General features: G+C 42.3%; 1 protein-coding gene and 1 long non-coding RNA gene across 3 annotated transcripts; both read right to left on the reverse strand.

The window, feature by feature from the left end:
* Positions 1 to 444: 444 nt before the first annotated feature.
* LOC144388380 (uncharacterized) lies at positions 445 to 7691 on the reverse strand. Its single transcript, XR_013452724.1, has 2 exons — positions 7063 to 7691; positions 445 to 853 (listed from the first exon to the last, which is right to left on the reverse strand). It is a non-coding gene; the product is annotated as an uncharacterized LOC144388380 (long non-coding RNA).
* Positions 7692 to 8235: 544 nt separating this feature from the next.
* LOC144388377 (protein NLRC3-like) lies at positions 8236 to 18076 on the reverse strand. 2 transcript variants are annotated; one of them, XM_078089197.1, is made up of 8 exons: positions 17937 to 18076; positions 15362 to 15449; positions 14979 to 15254; positions 14450 to 14485; positions 12452 to 14234; positions 10908 to 11081; positions 9649 to 9695; positions 8357 to 9504 (listed from the first exon to the last, which is right to left on the reverse strand). In XM_078089197.1, the coding sequence occupies exons 3-8, from the start codon at positions 15247 to 15249 to the stop codon at positions 8915 to 8917; spliced, it is 2901 nt and encodes a 966-aa protein (XP_077945323.1). In that variant the 5' UTR covers positions 15250 to 15254; positions 15362 to 15449; positions 17937 to 18076; the 3' UTR covers positions 8357 to 8914. The 2 variants fall into 2 exon arrangements, with proteins under 2 accessions (XP_077945322.1, XP_077945323.1); XM_078089196.1 differs by lacking the exon at positions 14450 to 14485 and having other exon boundaries at positions 8236 to 9504.
* Positions 18077 to 18134: the final 58 nt, after the last annotated feature.

Consider the following 18134-nt stretch of genomic DNA (forward strand, 5'->3'; position numbering starts at 1 on the left):
TGAACCTAAAAATTCAAATAAAAATACATTGAAACAAGGAAAAAAATGTATTGCACAAAATAAATACGTTAAGGAACCCAGGTTCAGTTTTATCCTCACTTAAACTGGATTATAAAGCTACTTAATTAAACAAATAAGTGCCAATAAAATAGAATAAATAGATAAAAACCAATACAGAAATGGCAAAAATCAGAAGTAAAAAATTAACTAGTAGTAAAAAAGTAGAAATCAAAATACTATAGTATATCTCCTTTTATAGTTTCCTCGGCTGAGCTTCATCTTCTCCACAGTGTCACGTTTAAAGAGAATGTAGTGGCTATTTGTCCATAAACTTAAACAAAAACAAATAATAACAAACTTCTCAAATGGCCACTCGAGGCTACGTCATGGTTAGGCTTTACGCAGGTTCAGAGGTACCAAAGCAAAGTAATGTCCATAACAAGATTGAGTTTGAGGCGGTTTATTCACACACATAAGCAAGCTCACAGACATTTCTGCTGCCTCTCTCACGCTGGTAAAAAACCATATGCCCTCCAGCCTGAAGTACCTCCCACCTTGACCTACTTATGCAAATGAACATAACACCATGTGACCAATAAACGACAATACGAGTAAAGCATGAATACAAAATACACCAAATTAACTTTAACAGGAAAATAAAAAGAAATAAGTAAGGCTATAAATTAACTTAAACCCAAAATAAACAAAAATAAAAATATAGCTCCAACAACCCAGCCCCTAATTGTAACGGTACTTTACCCACAATTAACCTTAGCTTTAACACAAAGGAGCTATTTTCTAATTGTAGCTTAAGCATTAAACTGGAATCTTCACATCTTCGGATTCTCCATATCTGAAAGAAACAAACAGATGGAAGACAGAGATAGGAGAAAGAATGAGTTGTATAGTCAATTATTAGCCTCCAAGAGAAGACAGAGCTTGGTTATTGGTCTGTCCAGGACGCTGATCTTCGTTTGGACCTTCACAGAGCGAACCAGTCCTCGGGAGTCAGCTATGGCGCTTAGCACTCTGCCCATCATCCATGAGCCTCTTGGAGCTGTGGCATCAGCGATTACGACAATATCTCCTGGAATAAAGTTTCTCTTTTGCTTCGTCCATTTTTGCCTTTCTTGCATTACAAGCAAATACTCCGCTGTCCATCTTTTCCAGAAAAGCTCCGCAACGTACTGCACTTGCCTCCATCTCCTCTTAATGTACAGATCAGATTTCTCAAACAGACCTAATGGCAGAATGGGCTTGCCTTTTAACAGGAGAATGTGATTTGGAGTAAGCGCTTCTAAATCATTGGGATCTTCTGAAGCCTTAGTTATTGGCCGGTCATTGAGTATCGCCTCCACCTCGCAAAACAGCGTTTGCAGGCCTTCCTCGTCCAGCAGTTGATGTCCAATAACAGAGGTAAGTACGCTGCGCACAGAGCGAATCAGACGCTCCCAAACGCCACCTTGGTGAGATGCAGCTGGGGTGTTAAAACTCCACGTCATTCCTTCCTGCACAAAAGTCCTTTCAATTTTAGAGTGATTTAAAGCGGCCAATGCCTGCCTCAGTTCCCTCTTCGCACCAACAAAATTTGTGCCATTATCTGACCTTATACTTGTCACAGGTCCCCTTCTGCAGATAAATCTTCGCACAGCATTAATGCAGGAGTCTGTGTCGAGGGAGTGTGCCACCTCAAGGTGTACTGCGCGGCTACTCATACAGGTAAATATCACTCCATATCGCTTCAGCACAGTTCTCCCTCTCCTCACCTCCAATGGTCCAAAATAGTCCACTCCCGCATTTGTAAAGGGTGCGTTATCAGGCACAACTCGTTCCTCCGGTAAGTCGGACATCTTCTGTTCTCCAAGCTTTCCTCTGTACCTTCTGCACACTGTACATTGTGAGAGAATCTTCCTGGCCGCAGAGTTGGCATTTATGATCCAATACTTCTGTCTCAATCTGTGCAGCATGTAATTGCGTCCAGCATGTCCAAGTTGGCAATGGATGTAACGCAATATGAGCTGGGAAACATGCAAATCCTTTGACAGAATCACAGGATGCTTTACCTCCCACGGCAGAACAGACTTAAACAGACGTCCACCAACTCTGAGGATGCCATCTTCGATGAAGGGGTCGAGGCGATACAGAGGACTGTCTTTAAAAACAGTCTTTGGGTCATGTTTTAGTGAGGAAATTTCAGTACTGAATCTTTGGTTTTGCGCGAACTGAATTATTGCCTTTTCGGCTTCCTCCAACCGCTCTGGTGTCAAGTTGGATTTTCCAAGTGCGGCTTTGAATTTTTTAATCTCCTTTTCCACATTCTCATTCTGGTTGACCACATATTCCTTTCTCTTTCGGCTCAAAAGTAAAAGTCTTTCTTTAAGCTCCAACAGCCAGGCCACTGATGTTTTAAGCTTTCTCCAGGATGAAAAATAGTGAATGAGCTGACTGAGGGGATTGTCACTGTGTATTGTAACAGCATTCACCTTAAGCTCCCTTTTCACCTCTGCATCATCCGATGGAATGGAAGAGGCGTCCAAGTCAAGTTTCGGCCATCTGGTGGGGGGCAAGTGCAAAAAGTCCGGTCCTTTTAGCCATTTTCCTTTTCCAAACTCCTGAGCTCTTAGTCCTCGAGAAGCTTCATCTGCAGGATTGTCTTTGGTGTTTACATACCTCCACTGATCTTTGTCTGTGGATTCTCTTATGGAGCTGACACGATTGGCAACATATGTGTGGAAGCGCTTTGTTTCATTAAAGATGTACTTGAGAACAGTAGTGCTATCGGTCCAAAAGAATGACCTTTGCAATGGCAACTGTAGCTCTTTCAACAGCATTGTGTTCACTCGAACAGCAAGCACAGCTGCAGCAAGCTCAAGGCGTGGAATGGTTAGTTGCTTTAGAGGAGCGACACGAGCTTTGCCTGTGATAAATGAAACATGCACATTGTCAGTGCTCTCCAATCTCAAGTATGAAACAGTGCCATATCCCATTTGACTAGCATCTGAAAAATGATGCAGTTCTGCTTTCAATTGTGTTCCAAAGTTTTTGGGTTTAATGCACCGTTCCACTTTAAATCCACTCATATGTTGAAGTTCAGAGAGCCACTCAGACCAATGTTCAGAGACATCACAGGGAACTGGCTCATCCCATTTGAAGTTCATTCTGCACAGCTCCTGTAACAGTAACTTGGCAGGGATTATGAAAGGAGACAAAAAACCCAGCGGGTCGTAAAGAGAGCTCACCACAGAAAGGATGCCCCTCCTAGTGTGTGGACGTTCCTGCACTGCAGTCCTGAAGCTGAACGTATCTCCTTGAACACACCATTGCATCCCCAGAGCTCTTTCCACAGGGAGTTGGTCCCTGTCCAAATCCATGTTCTCCAAACCCACTGCTCTGATGTTGCTAGGAATAAGTGCAAACACATTTGAGTTATTTGTGACCCACTTTTGGAGATGGAAGCCACCTTTTTTACAGAGAGATGTTAATCCATGTATGAGCTTCACTGCATCTTCCTCTGTCACAGTGGACTTAAGACAGTCGTCCACGTAGAAATTTGTCTTGACTGTACGAAGGACATCGGGTGAATATTGCAGTGCATTATCCTCAGCAGTTCTCCTCAGTGCATAGTTTGAGCAGCTTGGAGAGGATACAGCTCCAAACAAATGCACGCACATCCTGTATTCCTCTGGCTCCGCTGTAGTGTCTCCATTGGGCCACCATAGAAAGCGCAAGAAGTTAACGTGCTTATATGGCACCCGGACCTGATGGAACATGGCGTTGATATCAGCCATAACAGCGATGGGCTCTTCTCTAAACCGAAGAAGGACACCAATTAGCGTGTTAGTGAAGTCTGGGCCCTGCAAGAGCTGACTGTTCAATGATGTACCTTTGTAGGTACAGCCGCAATCAAACACAACACGCAAATTTCCTTTGGTTGGATGATGTACACCATGGTGGGGAATGTACCACACCTTTCCTTGTTCCAGAGTGGGCTCATTTGTGGGAACCTTTTCTGCATATCCTTGCTCTAACATGTTGTTAAGGAAATCAACGTATTGAGCCTTGAATGAACTATTTCTATTAAATCTCCTCTTCAGGCTTTGGAGTCTTTGTAGTGCAATGCAGCGATTATTTGGCAAAACAGGATCGTCAATTCTGAAAGGTAAGTCAATGTAATAATGTTCATTGTTAAGCACTGTCGTACTCTCCACAATTTTCATGAATTTAATGTCTTCTCTTGACATCTCAAGTTGTTCATCACTTGTTCTTTCAGTAAAGTCATGATTATACTGTTGCATCAACATACTTTCCAAGTGTTCCACAGATATGTGATTAGCAGTTACAACAATGCATCCTGATTTGACACCAGTACCTTCAGAGTTTCCAGCACGAAGAGGCCCGTTTATGACCCAGCCAACTCTGGTCCTCACTGCATACGGTCCACCACATTGACTATTTATCAGTTCCCATGGCTCCAAAACTTTAGGCGAGTCGGTTCCAATGAGCAAGTCTACATCTGCGTCTACTTCATGTAGCCTAATGCTGCTCAAATACGCCCATTTGGCAACATCATCCTGACATGGCACATTGATTTTAGATACAGGCATTTTTGTTTGTGTCAGAACAGATGGTAGCTCAATAAAGTCATCGGTGTCAAATCCAGACACCTCCAGACCAGTTACTATAGTAGTGCTAATGGTTTTAGTCTGCCCCATTGTCCTCAACACTACATTACAGTTTTTTCCTGATACTCCCAGCCTTTCAGCCATACTTGTAGTACAGAAAGTCCCAGAGCTCCCAGGATCCAGGAAAGCATAAGTATGCACAACTTTATTACTTTTCCGACTTTTCACCTGCACAGCCACAATGGGAAAAACTGCAATATCCTCTTCACCAGCCCCAATATGACCACACGTCTGCTGCTTCCCGGATACAGTGCTCACAGTTTCTTTGGAGGTTATCCTTGTAGTATCCTCCTTCTCCACATGCAGGACAGATGGATGTTTCCTGTGACACACTTCACAATCCAACCGACCCCTACAGTCTTTGCTCGTGTGTCCATGTTTCAAGCACCCAAAACAAACGCCCTTCTCCTTTAGAAACTGAATCTTGTCCTGTTGTGTCTTTCTTCTAAACTGAAAGCATTTTTCCAGAGTGTGATTGGTAAGATAGCAGAACATACATTTGAGCTGGTTACTGTGAGCTGTCAAGTTTTCCATTTCTTTATGTCCATCCTTTGGTGCATTAATGCTGGTGGCAAATGTACCACTTTTCCTTTTCTGCTTAACTTGCATGGATAGCTTTGTATAGCTGGCTGGAGAAACATCATTAATATTTCCAAACAGAGGATCTGAAACAATTTTGACTTGTTTTTCAATGAAATTCACAAAATCAACATACACTGCTCTGCTTCCAGTTTGCTCCAGTATGTCACATGCCACATTTCTCCACTTTTCCCTCAGCTTGTATGGGAGTTTCATTAGGATTGTCCTGAGGTTAGCTGGCATGTCCAACTCCTTCATGTACTTTATATGATATACTATGTTGGAGCAACCTCGAAGGAACAAAGCGAATGACTGCAGAGCGTTAACATCCTCAGGTTTTATTGAGGGCCAGTTGTTGATTTTGTCCATGTAAGCAGAAGAGATTTTATGTTCACTGCCAAAATGTTCAATCAAAAGCGCTTTTGCTCTTTGATAACCTGGTTCAGAGGGCATATGCTGACAACTTCTTACAATGTCTCTTGGTTGCCCCCTAGTGTACTGTTCTAGGAAGTACAGACAATCACTGAAATTTTGAGTTTTATCCTCAATGCAATTTTCAAAGGCTCTAAGAAAAGATTTGAAATACAGGGGATCACCATCAAATACAGGTATATTTCTCGTAGGCAGAGCAGAGGCTGTGTTTTGTTGGACCAACAGCGCAGTTATTTCATTTTGACGCTGCATGATATTCAAAATGTCCGGAGAATTGGTGGGTTGATTATCGTCACAAACATCTTGCGAACCAAGTAATTGTGTACCTTGCCTTTGAAACACAGAAATGACATTAGGTATGGGTATTTGTTTTACAACATGTTTGGGTTGAACACCAACAGGGACAGAATTTAACACGCGACTGGAGGTAGGTTCAGAGCTTTTATTGGTGGGCACATAGCGTTCAGCATTCGGATTTAGTTCATATGTCCCTTGAATTTCTGACCTTTTCAAGTAAGAATTCATGCCATCTGATGTTTGAGATGCACATCTTGACACTTTAGAGCCACACTTTGAGCTTACTTGCAGAACCTCCAATTTTGCATTTGTCACCTTTAATTCTGCCTCCAGAGCAAGTTGTTCCTTTTCTCTCCTTAAATGTTCCTGTTTCTTCCGTAATTCCTCTTGTTCAAGTCTTATTTGTTCCTCCTGCGCCTCCAAAGTGTGCTTTTGTTTTAGAGCAGCCATGCGCTCCTGTAATGCTGCTCTCTCTGCTTGCGCTAATATTTTTGCAGATGCACTGGATGAAATCCTTGACAATTTAGAGCCAGCCTTTGAACGCGCTGCAGAACCTTTATTGGATACACTGTCCTCAGGCCCAATATCAGTTTGATTATCAGGTGGTTTAATTGGAAGTTCATATGAATGGCCTGCATTTGATAACCAGCCTTTGACGTCATCAATAAAGCTTGAAAAACACTTCTCCTTTTGTTCAAAATATTTATCTTGTTTCTCCTTCTCATCCTGAGGTATGTCCAGTGACACAAATGATATATGATGTTGTTTTGCCTCATCAACACATATTATTATTTGATCCAAAAGAGACTTGACTGCATCAATATTGTCTGCAGAATGCATCAACTTATCCATCTGATTCATGTACGATTTGGCTCGTTTGCATTGCATCGATCTCTTTTCCTGACACGTTTGTATAAAAAACATCATTCCTTTAGCAGTAAAACTTGTGCGTCTTCTTGTAGGAAGCGCCGTGTCGCTTTTGGCTTTAGATGCAATGTCAGACATTTTACCCTTTGTTGATGCCGGTCATGTACACCCACAGTTGTTTGCAAAGATTGAATACAGCACATACCTTGTGGAACTTTGTTTGTTGCGGTGGTTGCCTTTGTACACGGAGTTGAATGCACGCAGTAGCTGTTGTTGCGCGCGGCCGTGCGCGTTACCTGTGAAGGCTTTGGGCCTTTGCGAATTCAAATTGCAGCAAATAATATCCTCCACTCCGTAGTGCAGCTCCAGCGCTCCAGTAGCTTCACCGTTATCCAGTACGGTGTCCAGGGAAACTTTACACTGTCGGATGGGTCGTATTATTCGATGTTTGCACTGTATGCAGCCCACACCTCCGTCACTCCTAGGCCCTTTCCTTTGTTTGTCTCCCGCATCCAGGTGAGTAATCCACTTTCGAAACGGTAATCCAGCAAACGACAAGTCCAGTATCCACGTAAACCAACGATATATCCAGGGCGGGTTTTTTACTTAATGTAGTGGCTATTTGTCCATAAACTTAAACAAAAACAAATAATAACAAACTTCTCAAATGGCCACTCGAGGCTACGTCATGGTTAGGCTTTACGCAGGTTCAGAGGTACCAAAGCAAAGTAATGTCCATAACAAGATTGAGTTTGAGGCGGTTTATTCACACACATAAGCAAGCTCACAGACATTTCTGCTGCCTCTCTCACGCTGGTAAAAAACCATATGCCCTCCAGCCTGAAGTACCTCCCACCTTGACCTACTTATGCAAATGAACATAACACCATGTGACCAATAAACGACAATACGAGTAAAGCATGAATACAAAATACACCAAATTAACTTTAACAGGAAAATAAACAAAAATAAAAATATAGCTCCAACAGAGAAGCTCCACATCTAGAAGAGTAGGAAGAGCTTCTTCTGAGCATGCGCAGCGCGTTCAAAGGTCACGTGGAGCGAACGTTCCTAAAACATCGTACGTGAGGTCGACCTGTGAGAACCAATGTAATCGGTGTAACGCGATGAAAACATGAGACAAACGAATCTGTTTTATTGGCTCACACTGCCGTCTGCTGTCACACAATCTCAGCGCTGTTCGTCTGTGTCGGGGACAGCAGGTCAATGTGAGGACATGTCCCTTAGAGGCTGGGGACATGAAAAAAGACGCTCACTGATGGTCAGCAGCCTGGTGACCTTCAGCATACACAAGGTCACGTGACATCTCTATCGTAGATGTTCAAGTGGATTCAAGTACTTACAATCACACTGCACCGGTGTTATTGTGTCTTTATTATATTCACACTGATGCATGTTGGGAATATGAATCATATTTACTGGTTTAATCCCATCGGTGACGTCCCCCTGCTGGCCGGGACCAGTCACTGCACCACATGTTGTTTCCAATGAAAGTTATTTATTCACATTACAAACAATTATATTCCCGTTAACACAAAGTAATACGTGGAGGGACTAAACGTTGTACTATTACACTAACGGTAATAAAACAAGTACCTGATATTATCTGTCATTAAACCTTTTTCAGAGGTTTGCTGACGCGTCAAACTGTTCTTGTTCAGAACAAACTGAATTATGTGAAATTATATTTGATGTAACTGAACATTTTATAAGATTTGAAGTTAAAATTGTCTCAAAAAGAATTACGTTACGTTCATATCTTACTTATTTTTGTCATTACAAACAAGGACAAGTTATCATGCAGAGACATTAGTCATATTTGATAATTAAACTCTAATTAGGACCAAACATCTAAATGATGATCTCCTGATTCATCCACAGAGCTCAGCAACATTCAAACACACCTCGCTGAGCTCCTTCAGACCACAAGTCCCAGAGAGCTGTGGACCCCCAGAGTCCAGACCAGCTCAGGTACCCCTCACCTGCTCCACCTGCATCTACACCCACATGAAGCTACATCAGCTGCACAGACTGAACTATGTTGTGAGCAGAGAGGAAGGTTCTCCACCAGGAGGAGACTCTCCCTCCTGCAGAGAACACAGAGACACTGAGGAACCAGGACTGGCCCTGAGCCCAAACCCAGGATAAAGAGGTTCAGTGAATGTGGTGTTGAAGGTGTGGAGGTGGATCAGTGTGTCAGAGGAGACTATGAAGAAGGACAGAGAGTCAGCAGGACAGTCCACATACACTGCTACTCTACCAGAGGAGGAGGAGGAGGAGAAGGTGATGAATGTGTCTGTCTTATTGTGACAGAGAGAGTAACCTTCATCAGAGCAGATCAGACTCCAGGACTGATCATTCATTCCAAACCAACAGTCTAAACTGTTTCCTTTCCTCTTGATTCCTCTGTAACTCACTGATACATCAACTCTTTCTTTCCACTCGACCTCCCAGTAACAGCGACCAGTAAGACCAGTTCTACACAGCAGCTGAGGACAGAAGTCAAATCTGTCTGGATGATCAGGATATGACTGATCCGCCTCCACATGTGTCACCTTCCTGTTGTTGTCAGACAGTTTGAGGTGTTTGTTTACTGTGTTTGTGTCGATTGTGAGTTCACAGGAATCTGATGAGAGAACAAGACACAATACAGCTGCAGTTATTAATCATGTGTTCATCTACTGACACGTTGATGATGACATCACAGAGGTGAATGAGTGATGTCACAGTGTGAAGATGGTTGAATCTTCATGAATCAAAGCACACTTACACTTCCTCAGATCTGGTCTCAACCATCCGACTCCATCAGGCTCCACCCTGAAAGGAGGAGGGGGGTCAGAGCAGCATGGAGACGTGGACATTAAATCATACACACAGGTTTGTCCTTCATGTCCACATGGACCACCTGTTCTTCTTCTGATTGGCTGATGACCACAGCTCATCGTCTATTATCATCAGCATCATTCTGACCACCATCTTCATTTCACTCAGTTTCCTTCAGCAGTCAGTGAATCAAATGTTAAACCTCATCAGGTGGTTTCTTTGTCCACTTGTGGTTCAGTGACAACAAACTGTGAACACGACATGTGACATGTGACCATCTTCTGAAGTACTTCTGTCTCACATGGAGCTTCAGTTCAGGAAGGAAGCCTCCCTTTACACCACCAGTGATCTGCGTCTCCCTCAGTCGCCTCCCAGCATCACGCCGTCAGCGGATGGGGGCGTGTCCACGTTTAAACAACCAACCAGACGCGGCCCTGTGTCTCTAAACCAATCAGGTTGTTGCTGTCAGATGTCATTTCAGCTCAAAACCGGATTTGTAACCTTTTAACGGATTAAAAATATACTTTACCACACCGGGAAGGTAAATAAAAAGGACCTATTGAAGATGTGATGTGACAGATGTGGGAGTCAATCTTTAGAGGGTTTGATTGATGGTCGAAACGTTCAGGGTTCCTGCTTCTGTTTGCTGTTACAAACAGGGAAAATAATAATGATAATAACGTTCTCGTTTTCATCTTTTAATCACTGGATTCTTTTACGTTTTAACCGTTTTCCGTCTCCGTACAGATGGTTGGGATGCTTTAATCACCGTCATCTCCACCCTACAGGATCACCAGCGGAGCTCGTCACCAACATCTGGGAAACCTGTTCTGTCCATGTGTAAAATATCTGTAAATACTTTATCTATTTTGACACTTTTTTTATGGGGATAGAGGGGAACCCCTGCGAGTGCAGTTATGTGTAAAAATCACTTTATATGTTACTGGTGAAGAAATATATCAATATAACACACAACAATAAAGTTTGAATTTTGAGGGTCTTTTAAACTTTTAAACTAGAGGAGGAATTAGTTAATTGTGCTCTACTGTTTACAGGAAGTACTGTAGTATCAATATCATGATGAGGCAGGGATATTTATTGCTGTTTTTTAGAGCTAAATACAAAGATAAATCATTTTTTAACTGCATGGAGCTGATGGTTTAGAGACACATTTAAATCATTAAAGACAAACAAACTTAATCTGACCTGAGAGTCTCCAGCTGACAGTGTGGACTCTCCAGTGCAGCAGACAGCAGCTTCAATCCTGAATTCTGCAGGTCGTTGTTACTCAGATCAAGATCTCTCAGACTAGAGGACTGGGAGCTGAGGACTGAGGACAGAGCTTCACAACTTCTCTTTGAGAGGTTACAGCCACTCAGTCTGAAGAGACAAGGATGAAGAAAATATGAACAACTAGAAAATGCATTTCCTGCTGAAAATGCGTTGGAATGCAAAAAGCTGAAAGCTGAAATGATTTTTTTTAAATAGCTGAAATTACAGACATTTGGAGGGAATTTGAATACATTTGCTTGAAATTACAGATATTAGAAAAGCTGAAATTAATTTGAAATTGCTGAAAATACAGAAATGGGAGAAGCTGAAAGGAATTTCAATAGATTTGCTGAAAAAGCAGAAATGAAAACAGTTGAAATAAATGTGAAATATTGCAAAGAAAATACAGAAATGAATATTAAAACATAGCTGTTAATACAGTCATAAGAAAAGCTGAAATTATTTTAAAGAACTGCTGAAAATACAGGAAGTGGGGAAGCTGAATTTCAATAGATTTTTAAAAAAATACAGAAGTTGCAGGAGCTGAAATTAATTAAAAAAATTACAGAAATAACAAAAGCTGAGATGACTAAAAAGAGGTTTTAAATTGTTTGTAGTAATATTAGTAGTAGTAGTAGTTATAGTTGTAATTGTGGTATTAGTAGTACTAGGTGTAGAAGTAGGTTTAGTATCAAATAGCTGTTATAGCAAAACTATAACAGCTATCTAAAAAATACGAGACCCAAGACTCTACTGAACGCATGGATGCGTTTTTTATGTCTGTCCGGTAATAAATACGGCTCCTGTCGCAGTTTACAAAACGTGTACCTTCTGGATTTTTTGAGAAATATGTCGGCAGATTTGTATTGGAGCCTATGGGGCTTTTGGCAGAGGTTGTGTCACTCTAACACTCCTTAAGCAAAAACTAAAGAGGTCCCCACTCTAGCAGACGCAATACACACTCATGTAAAACTCAGAAACGTAGCAAAGAACTAGTGAAACATAATCAGTGATTATGAAGAAGGTACAATAGATATCAACAAGCAGTTTTTTCCATAAAATAGTTGAGACTTGTGTCAACATTTGAAAGTTGAAATGATGTCTGTAGCTGAAAGATTGGCGAAGCTGAAAAATCTGAAAGTTGAAGAAGTTTAAGAGGATTTGAAAAACGATCTCCATGTTAAAATATTAATGATTATAGATTTATATAAATTCAAGCTTAAGAGCTAGAAGGCTGAAAAGTAATAGCCCCCCTCTCCTGAAGGAGCTGAATAATTTAATATTTGAATGGTTTTAATAGCTGAAAGTATGGAGTAAGGAGTTAAAAGGTGCGGCTGAAGAAATAGAATAATAATAAAAAGAAGTTGAATAAAGTTTCGAAGAACAATACTTGGAATGCTTAATGCATTCCAACAATAAGTAGAAAAGATGGCAGCATGTTTAAGTCTTGATGTTTGAATCTGACTCTCTGTACTTACAGAGCTTTGTTGGAGGCTTTGACCACCGGCGGCAGCCTCAGAAGAGCCTCTTCTGAAGCAGAGTATTTCTTCAGGTCAAAGACCTCCAGATCTTCCTTTGATGACAGTAAGATGAAGACCAGAGCTGACCACTGAGCAGGAGACAGTTTCTCTGAGGAGAGACGTCCTGATCTAAAGGAACGTTGGATCTCCTCCACTAGAGAACCATCATTCAGTTCATTCAGACAGTGGAACAGGTTGATGCTTTTCTCTGGAGACACATTCTCAGTGATCTTCTTCTTGATGTACTTGGCTGTCTCCTGATTGGTTTGCAAGCTACTTCCTGTCTGTGTCAGCAGACCTCGTAGGAGAGTCTGATTGGTCTCCAGGGAAAGACCCAGGAGGAAGCGGAGGAACAAGTCCAGGTGTCCATTAGGACTCTTTAAGGCCTCGTCCACAGCACTGTGGTAGAGATGTTTTGGTTTAGGCTTGATTCTAAAGATTTTAGAGAACCGGGAGGTGGACAGCAGACTGACACCAGAGCTGAAAAAGGTCAGATGGACATGAAGAGCAGCCAGAAACTCCTGAACACTCAAATGGATGAAGCAAAACAACTTGAACAGTCCTTTCTCTTTTCTAAAGATCTGAGTGAACACTCCTGAGTACCTTGAGGCTGCTCTGATATCGATGCCACACTCTGTCAGGTCGGATTCATAGAAGATCAGCTTGCCTTTCTGCAGCTGATCAAAGGCCAGTTTTCCCAGAGACTCGATCATCTTTCTGCTCTCTGGACTCCAGTGTGGATCCGTCTCAGCTCCTCCATCGTACTTGACCTTCTTCACTTTGGACTGAACCACCAGGAAGTGGATGTACATCTCAGTCAGGGTCTTGGGCAGCTCTCCTCCCTCTCTGGTCTTCAACACCTCCTCCAGAACTTCAGCAGTGATCCAGCAGAAGACTGGTATGTGGCACATGATGTGGAGGCTTCGTGAGGTCTTGATGTGGGAGATGATCCTGCTAGCCTGCTCCTCATCTCTGAACCTCTTCCTGAAGTACTCCTCCTTCTGGGGGTCGGTGAACCCTCTGACCTCTGTCACCATGCCAACGCACTCAGGAGGGATCTGATTGGCTGCTGCAGGTTGTGTGGTGATCCAGAGGCGAGCAGAGGGAAGCAGCTTCCCCCTGATGAGGTTTGTTAGGAGCACATCCACTGAGGAGATCTCTGTGACATCAGTCAGGACCTCATTGTTGTGGAAGTCCAGAGGAAGTCGACACTCATCCAGACCGTCAAAGATGAACACAACCTGGAACTTCTCAAACCTGCAGATTCCTGCTGCTCTGGTTTCACTGAAGAAGTGATGAACAAGATCCACCAAGCTGAACTTCTTCTCTCTCAGCACATTCAGCTCCCTGAAGGTGAATGGAAATGTGAACTCTATGTCCTGGTGGTCTTTGTCTTCAGCCCAGTCCAGAGTGAACTTCTGTGTTAAGACTGTTTTCCCAATGCCAGCCACTCCCTTAGTCATCACTGTTCTGATTGGTTCCTCTCTCCCAGCTGAGGCTTTGAGGAGGTCTTCTCGTCTGATGGTTGTTTCTGGTCTGTCTGGTTTCCAGGATGCTGTTTCTATCTGTCTGACCTCATGTTCTTGATTGACCTCTGCAGTCGCTCCCTCTGTGATGTAGAGCTCTGTGTAGATCTCATTCAGAAGGGTTGTGTTTCCGGCTTCAGCGATCCCCTCAAACACACACTGGAACTTCTTCTTCAGGTTGGATTTGAGTTCACGCTGACAGTCGGCGATAATCTCTGAATTAACAAAAAAAGAGATGACACAAACACGATAGTGCTTTAATTCAATGATATATTATTTTTAATTGTATATTATTTCCCTTGGATTAAGCTATTGTTGTATTTCTCTGCATGGCTCTCTGACGCTTCCCAGAATACTGACAGTGAGAACTTCACAATGGAAATAATAGAAGTGTGCAGTATTTAGACGGTTGTACATAAAGTCTCTTCACCTTGACCTCTATCTCTTACCACAGGATTCGGTTCGCCTGAATGTTTTCTGTGATTACTTTGTGCATTTGTAGTGTGATAATAGCTGGTATTAACAATCTGTGTTCAAATTCAAACCTACACTCTTCATGTGGAATAGTTCCTCTTATTGAGTGAACACCAATTATGGGACTCAATTTATAGTTTGGTTTTTGATCCCTCCTTCCAGGGTGGTGCCCCGTTATTAATAACATTTATTAAGAATGGGATTGTCATTAATAATTTCATTAATGTCAGTCATTTAGTGCTCATACTTGCATGTGACCAAACAACTTCTAATTGTGAGATTCACAATATTACAAAGCCGACAGAGAGAAGACAATCCATGAATGAAACGGCACATGAAGCACATCCATCAGAGGGGGAGGAGCTTCAGAAGAGCCCCGCCCTCCAGGGATGAGGAGGATTTATGAAGCACATTCCTCATTTTTACTTCTGCTGTATCTTTATTATACGCATCTGATGTCTTTGTCCCTCCTTTTAACAACTTACCTGTAGAGTTTGTTTTGGATAATGTTTCGGCCAGACCGTTCATTTGCATCTCTTCCAAAACCTTCATGGCCACATGAACGGAGTCTGTGTCGTAGCACCGCACCATCAGGTCCACCGCGTCCATCCTGTCTGCGTTCTCCAGGTCACAGGGTGGGATTGATCGGGGGCCATCCGGGCTTGAATGGTTCTCCAGCAACCATTTGAACTGTTTGAACTCGTGATCCCTGAGCTGCTTTAACGTTTTGATGAGGTCCTTCTTGACTTTCTCCATCTGTCCTTTTTAAAAACACCCAAATAAATATTAACCGTAGAGAACAATCACTGCTCTGCACTTTGGTTTTGAAACACAATGAAATAAAATTCTTCTCCCTCCTTCTAAGCACCTCTGATGAAGTCAGCGTCCTCTTTGTGGAAACCAGTTGGATGAATCTGTGAATATTGGGGAAGAGCGAAGGTGGTTCACAGCTTCACCTGCAACAACAGAAATGCCGTGTCATTTGCATTCAAACAAAATCAATTCATAATCAAATAATCATTTTGGAGGAAGTTAATGGAGCCAAATCCAGGGCAAAAGTTTTGTTCTTTTGAAAAAGAAAATTGAACCTGAAAGTTTGAGTTTTGGTCAGGAACATCGAATACACAAAAAGAAAAAACATGTTTTCAAAATGAAAATAACTGAATGAACAGAATTTTTCAATTATATCATTTTGAATCAGTTCTTGAACGGTTTTGAATAAGTAATATATTTTCATTCTTCTCTTATATATTTTTGGGTATTTGGGTTTTTATATTCATATTTATTTCATACATTGTATTTATATTTTCAGATTCAAATCTTACATTTGCAAGTGTCAATTATTTTACACATTTTGTATTTTCTTTAATTTCAGACTTTTGGCCCTGATATGTCTTGGGGGGCGGGGCCTCAACAGAGGGGCGGGTCAACATGAGTGACAGCTTATCAGAGACTGATAGCATCGTTAGCATGTGCTAGCTAACAGTCAGCCTGAAAACATACAACACACGAACTGACCAAAGACGACTTTCTCCCCGAGCAGTAACGTCTATGGAGACAAAGACTTTTACACCAAAGTCAGAGAGACATTTGTCCAGTAAACCGTTACAAGGAAAGGTAAGACCATGCATACATTACTGTATACAACAAAAATAAAAGACCTAATGATAATTGAAAAAATTTAAACAAGATTTAAGCAATAAGGAACGAGAGGCTGTACTTTATTTATGTACAATAATAATGTCCAAGGGTGTTGTTGGCAAACCGTATTGCTTTTATAATAATGTTGCCTGCTGGACCATCTCATAACATCACATCGCTCGTGACGTCGACCTGAAGTGTCCTCTTGGGCTAAAAGGTGTCCTAAAACTGTTGCCTCTCAGGACACCTTTTTTGTGATGTTTCTGTTTTTTGTGGTGTTTCTGATTTTAATGCGGCGATCGTCAACAACAACCAACAGTCGCGCAAAATCCAACTGTTGTTTTGAGTGCGCAGTGATGTGAACGCTGAGGTCAATGTAAACCGGTACATTATGGCTCAATACACAACACCCAGTGACTCACTCTCAACCAATCAGAACGCTTGATTTCATCTACCTGTTTTATAAAAGAATATACGATACGGAACATGAAACATAACCAGTAGTCAATGTGCAAGCAGCCAGTTGAATGGTGAATTTATGCTACTGAATTCATAGATTTGTGAATCTGGGTGTGAAAGAGTCAGATCCTCCCGGCCACCAACCTCATGTCACCGGCAAAAAGCACAACTCTGCTGTGCCTTTGCACGTAAACATGTTGAGCCAGTAATCATCTACGTTACGTATCAAACATGGACAGGTTAAAATCAAGATGTTGCTGGACTTTTGCGCTGCTGACGTCACTACACCAGCTGCGTTGTCAGCGTGATCCGCGTCAAATTCAACGTCAAAATGACTTGATGATGAAACGATCACCGACTTGAGGAATTTCTCCAAACTGGATTTTAATTCCAAGAAGAGTTGATATAAAGAGGGAGTCAGTCACTGTACTGCGATCTCTGCCGGCTGTTTTCATCCAGTCACACTGGAGCATGAAAGCATGAAAAGTCATCAAACGACGCTGAAAACCTTCAGTAAAGCTCGGATCCACTTTGCACTTGACGAGCAAAGGAGACTGAAGATGAGTTACACAATGAAAAGGTAAAGGAACACCGAGAGGAATGGAAGGATCTGTTTCATTCACTGGTGAATATGGTGTGTAGCTATATAGGGTATTGACTGAAGGAGCCCACCAGACCTGGATCTGGTTCTGGGTTCAGAGACTCGACCTCTGTCTGATGACCTCAGAGGCCCCATCGGCCTTTTATTGTGGATATTTGAACATCTAAAACAGCTTTAACCCTCTGGCCTGAGGTATTTTACAACACCAGTTGTACCAGATGGGTGTGTGTTTGTGTGATAGTACACATGTAAATGTGTGTGTGGGCAGGTTTTTCTACATTGTTAGTGCGGTTATGATCAGTGAGACTGATCTATGAAGAGCTTATCTGCACTTATTCTACAATAATTAAACTAAACTAAAGAAAACACAAACACATTGAAACACTCTAAAAGTGACTAAATGTGTTTAAAGCAGATGAAGCTTTGTGGACTTAAAGGACTGAAGCAGCAGGTGAGACAAACAGCGTCTCTCAGGTGTGTTTCAGGAACAAAGGCCCAGGTGAGCTCTGTGGTCCCTGCTGGGTCCTAGTGCCCCTCCGTCTGCTACCTTCCCATCCTCATCAGTACCAGTCCTCACAGACCCCAGATCAGACTGAGCTCCTCTTCTTCATCACAGCGTCATCATTCAGACTAACAGCAGCTCCTCTCTGCTCACACAGGCGCCATCTTGTTTCCCAGCTTTAAACAATCACACGTTCACGACCATCAATGATGTCATTGAACCAATCACAGCTGCACTTACTGAGCTTGTAGACATGAACTTCCTCAGTGAGCAGCTCTCTTCTGTCCTCAGCAGGTCCGTGTAGAAAAGGAGCTCCGTGCTTCACTTCAGCTTCCATCTGACAGAGTGAAGTGACGCTTGTTGGAGCTTCTTATCTTTTATCAGAGAGGGTGCGTCCTCACGCCACCATCAAAGTCCAAAGTCTGACTAGTTGACTGA

This window comes from Gasterosteus aculeatus, chromosome 15, assembly GCF_964276395.1.
Source record: "Gasterosteus aculeatus chromosome 15, fGasAcu3.hap1.1, whole genome shotgun sequence".
Lineage (NCBI taxonomy): Eukaryota > Metazoa > Chordata > Actinopteri > Perciformes > Gasterosteidae > Gasterosteus > Gasterosteus aculeatus.

Excerpts from the sequence above, each read along its gene's own strand:
- LOC144388377 (XM_078089197.1), bottom strand. The coding sequence starts at position 15,249 with ATGGAGAAAGTCAAGAAGGACCTCATCAAAACGTTAAAGCAGCTCAGG. Across the intron at positions 14,235-14,449 it reads GGTAAGAGATAGAGGTCAAG|AGATTATCGCCGACTGTCAG; the intron begins GTGAAGAGACTT and ends TTGTTAATTCAG. Across the intron at positions 11,082-12,451 it reads AAAGCCTCCAACAAAGCTCT|ACTGAGTGGCTGTAACCTCT; the intron begins GTAAGTACAGAG and ends TTGTCTCTTCAG.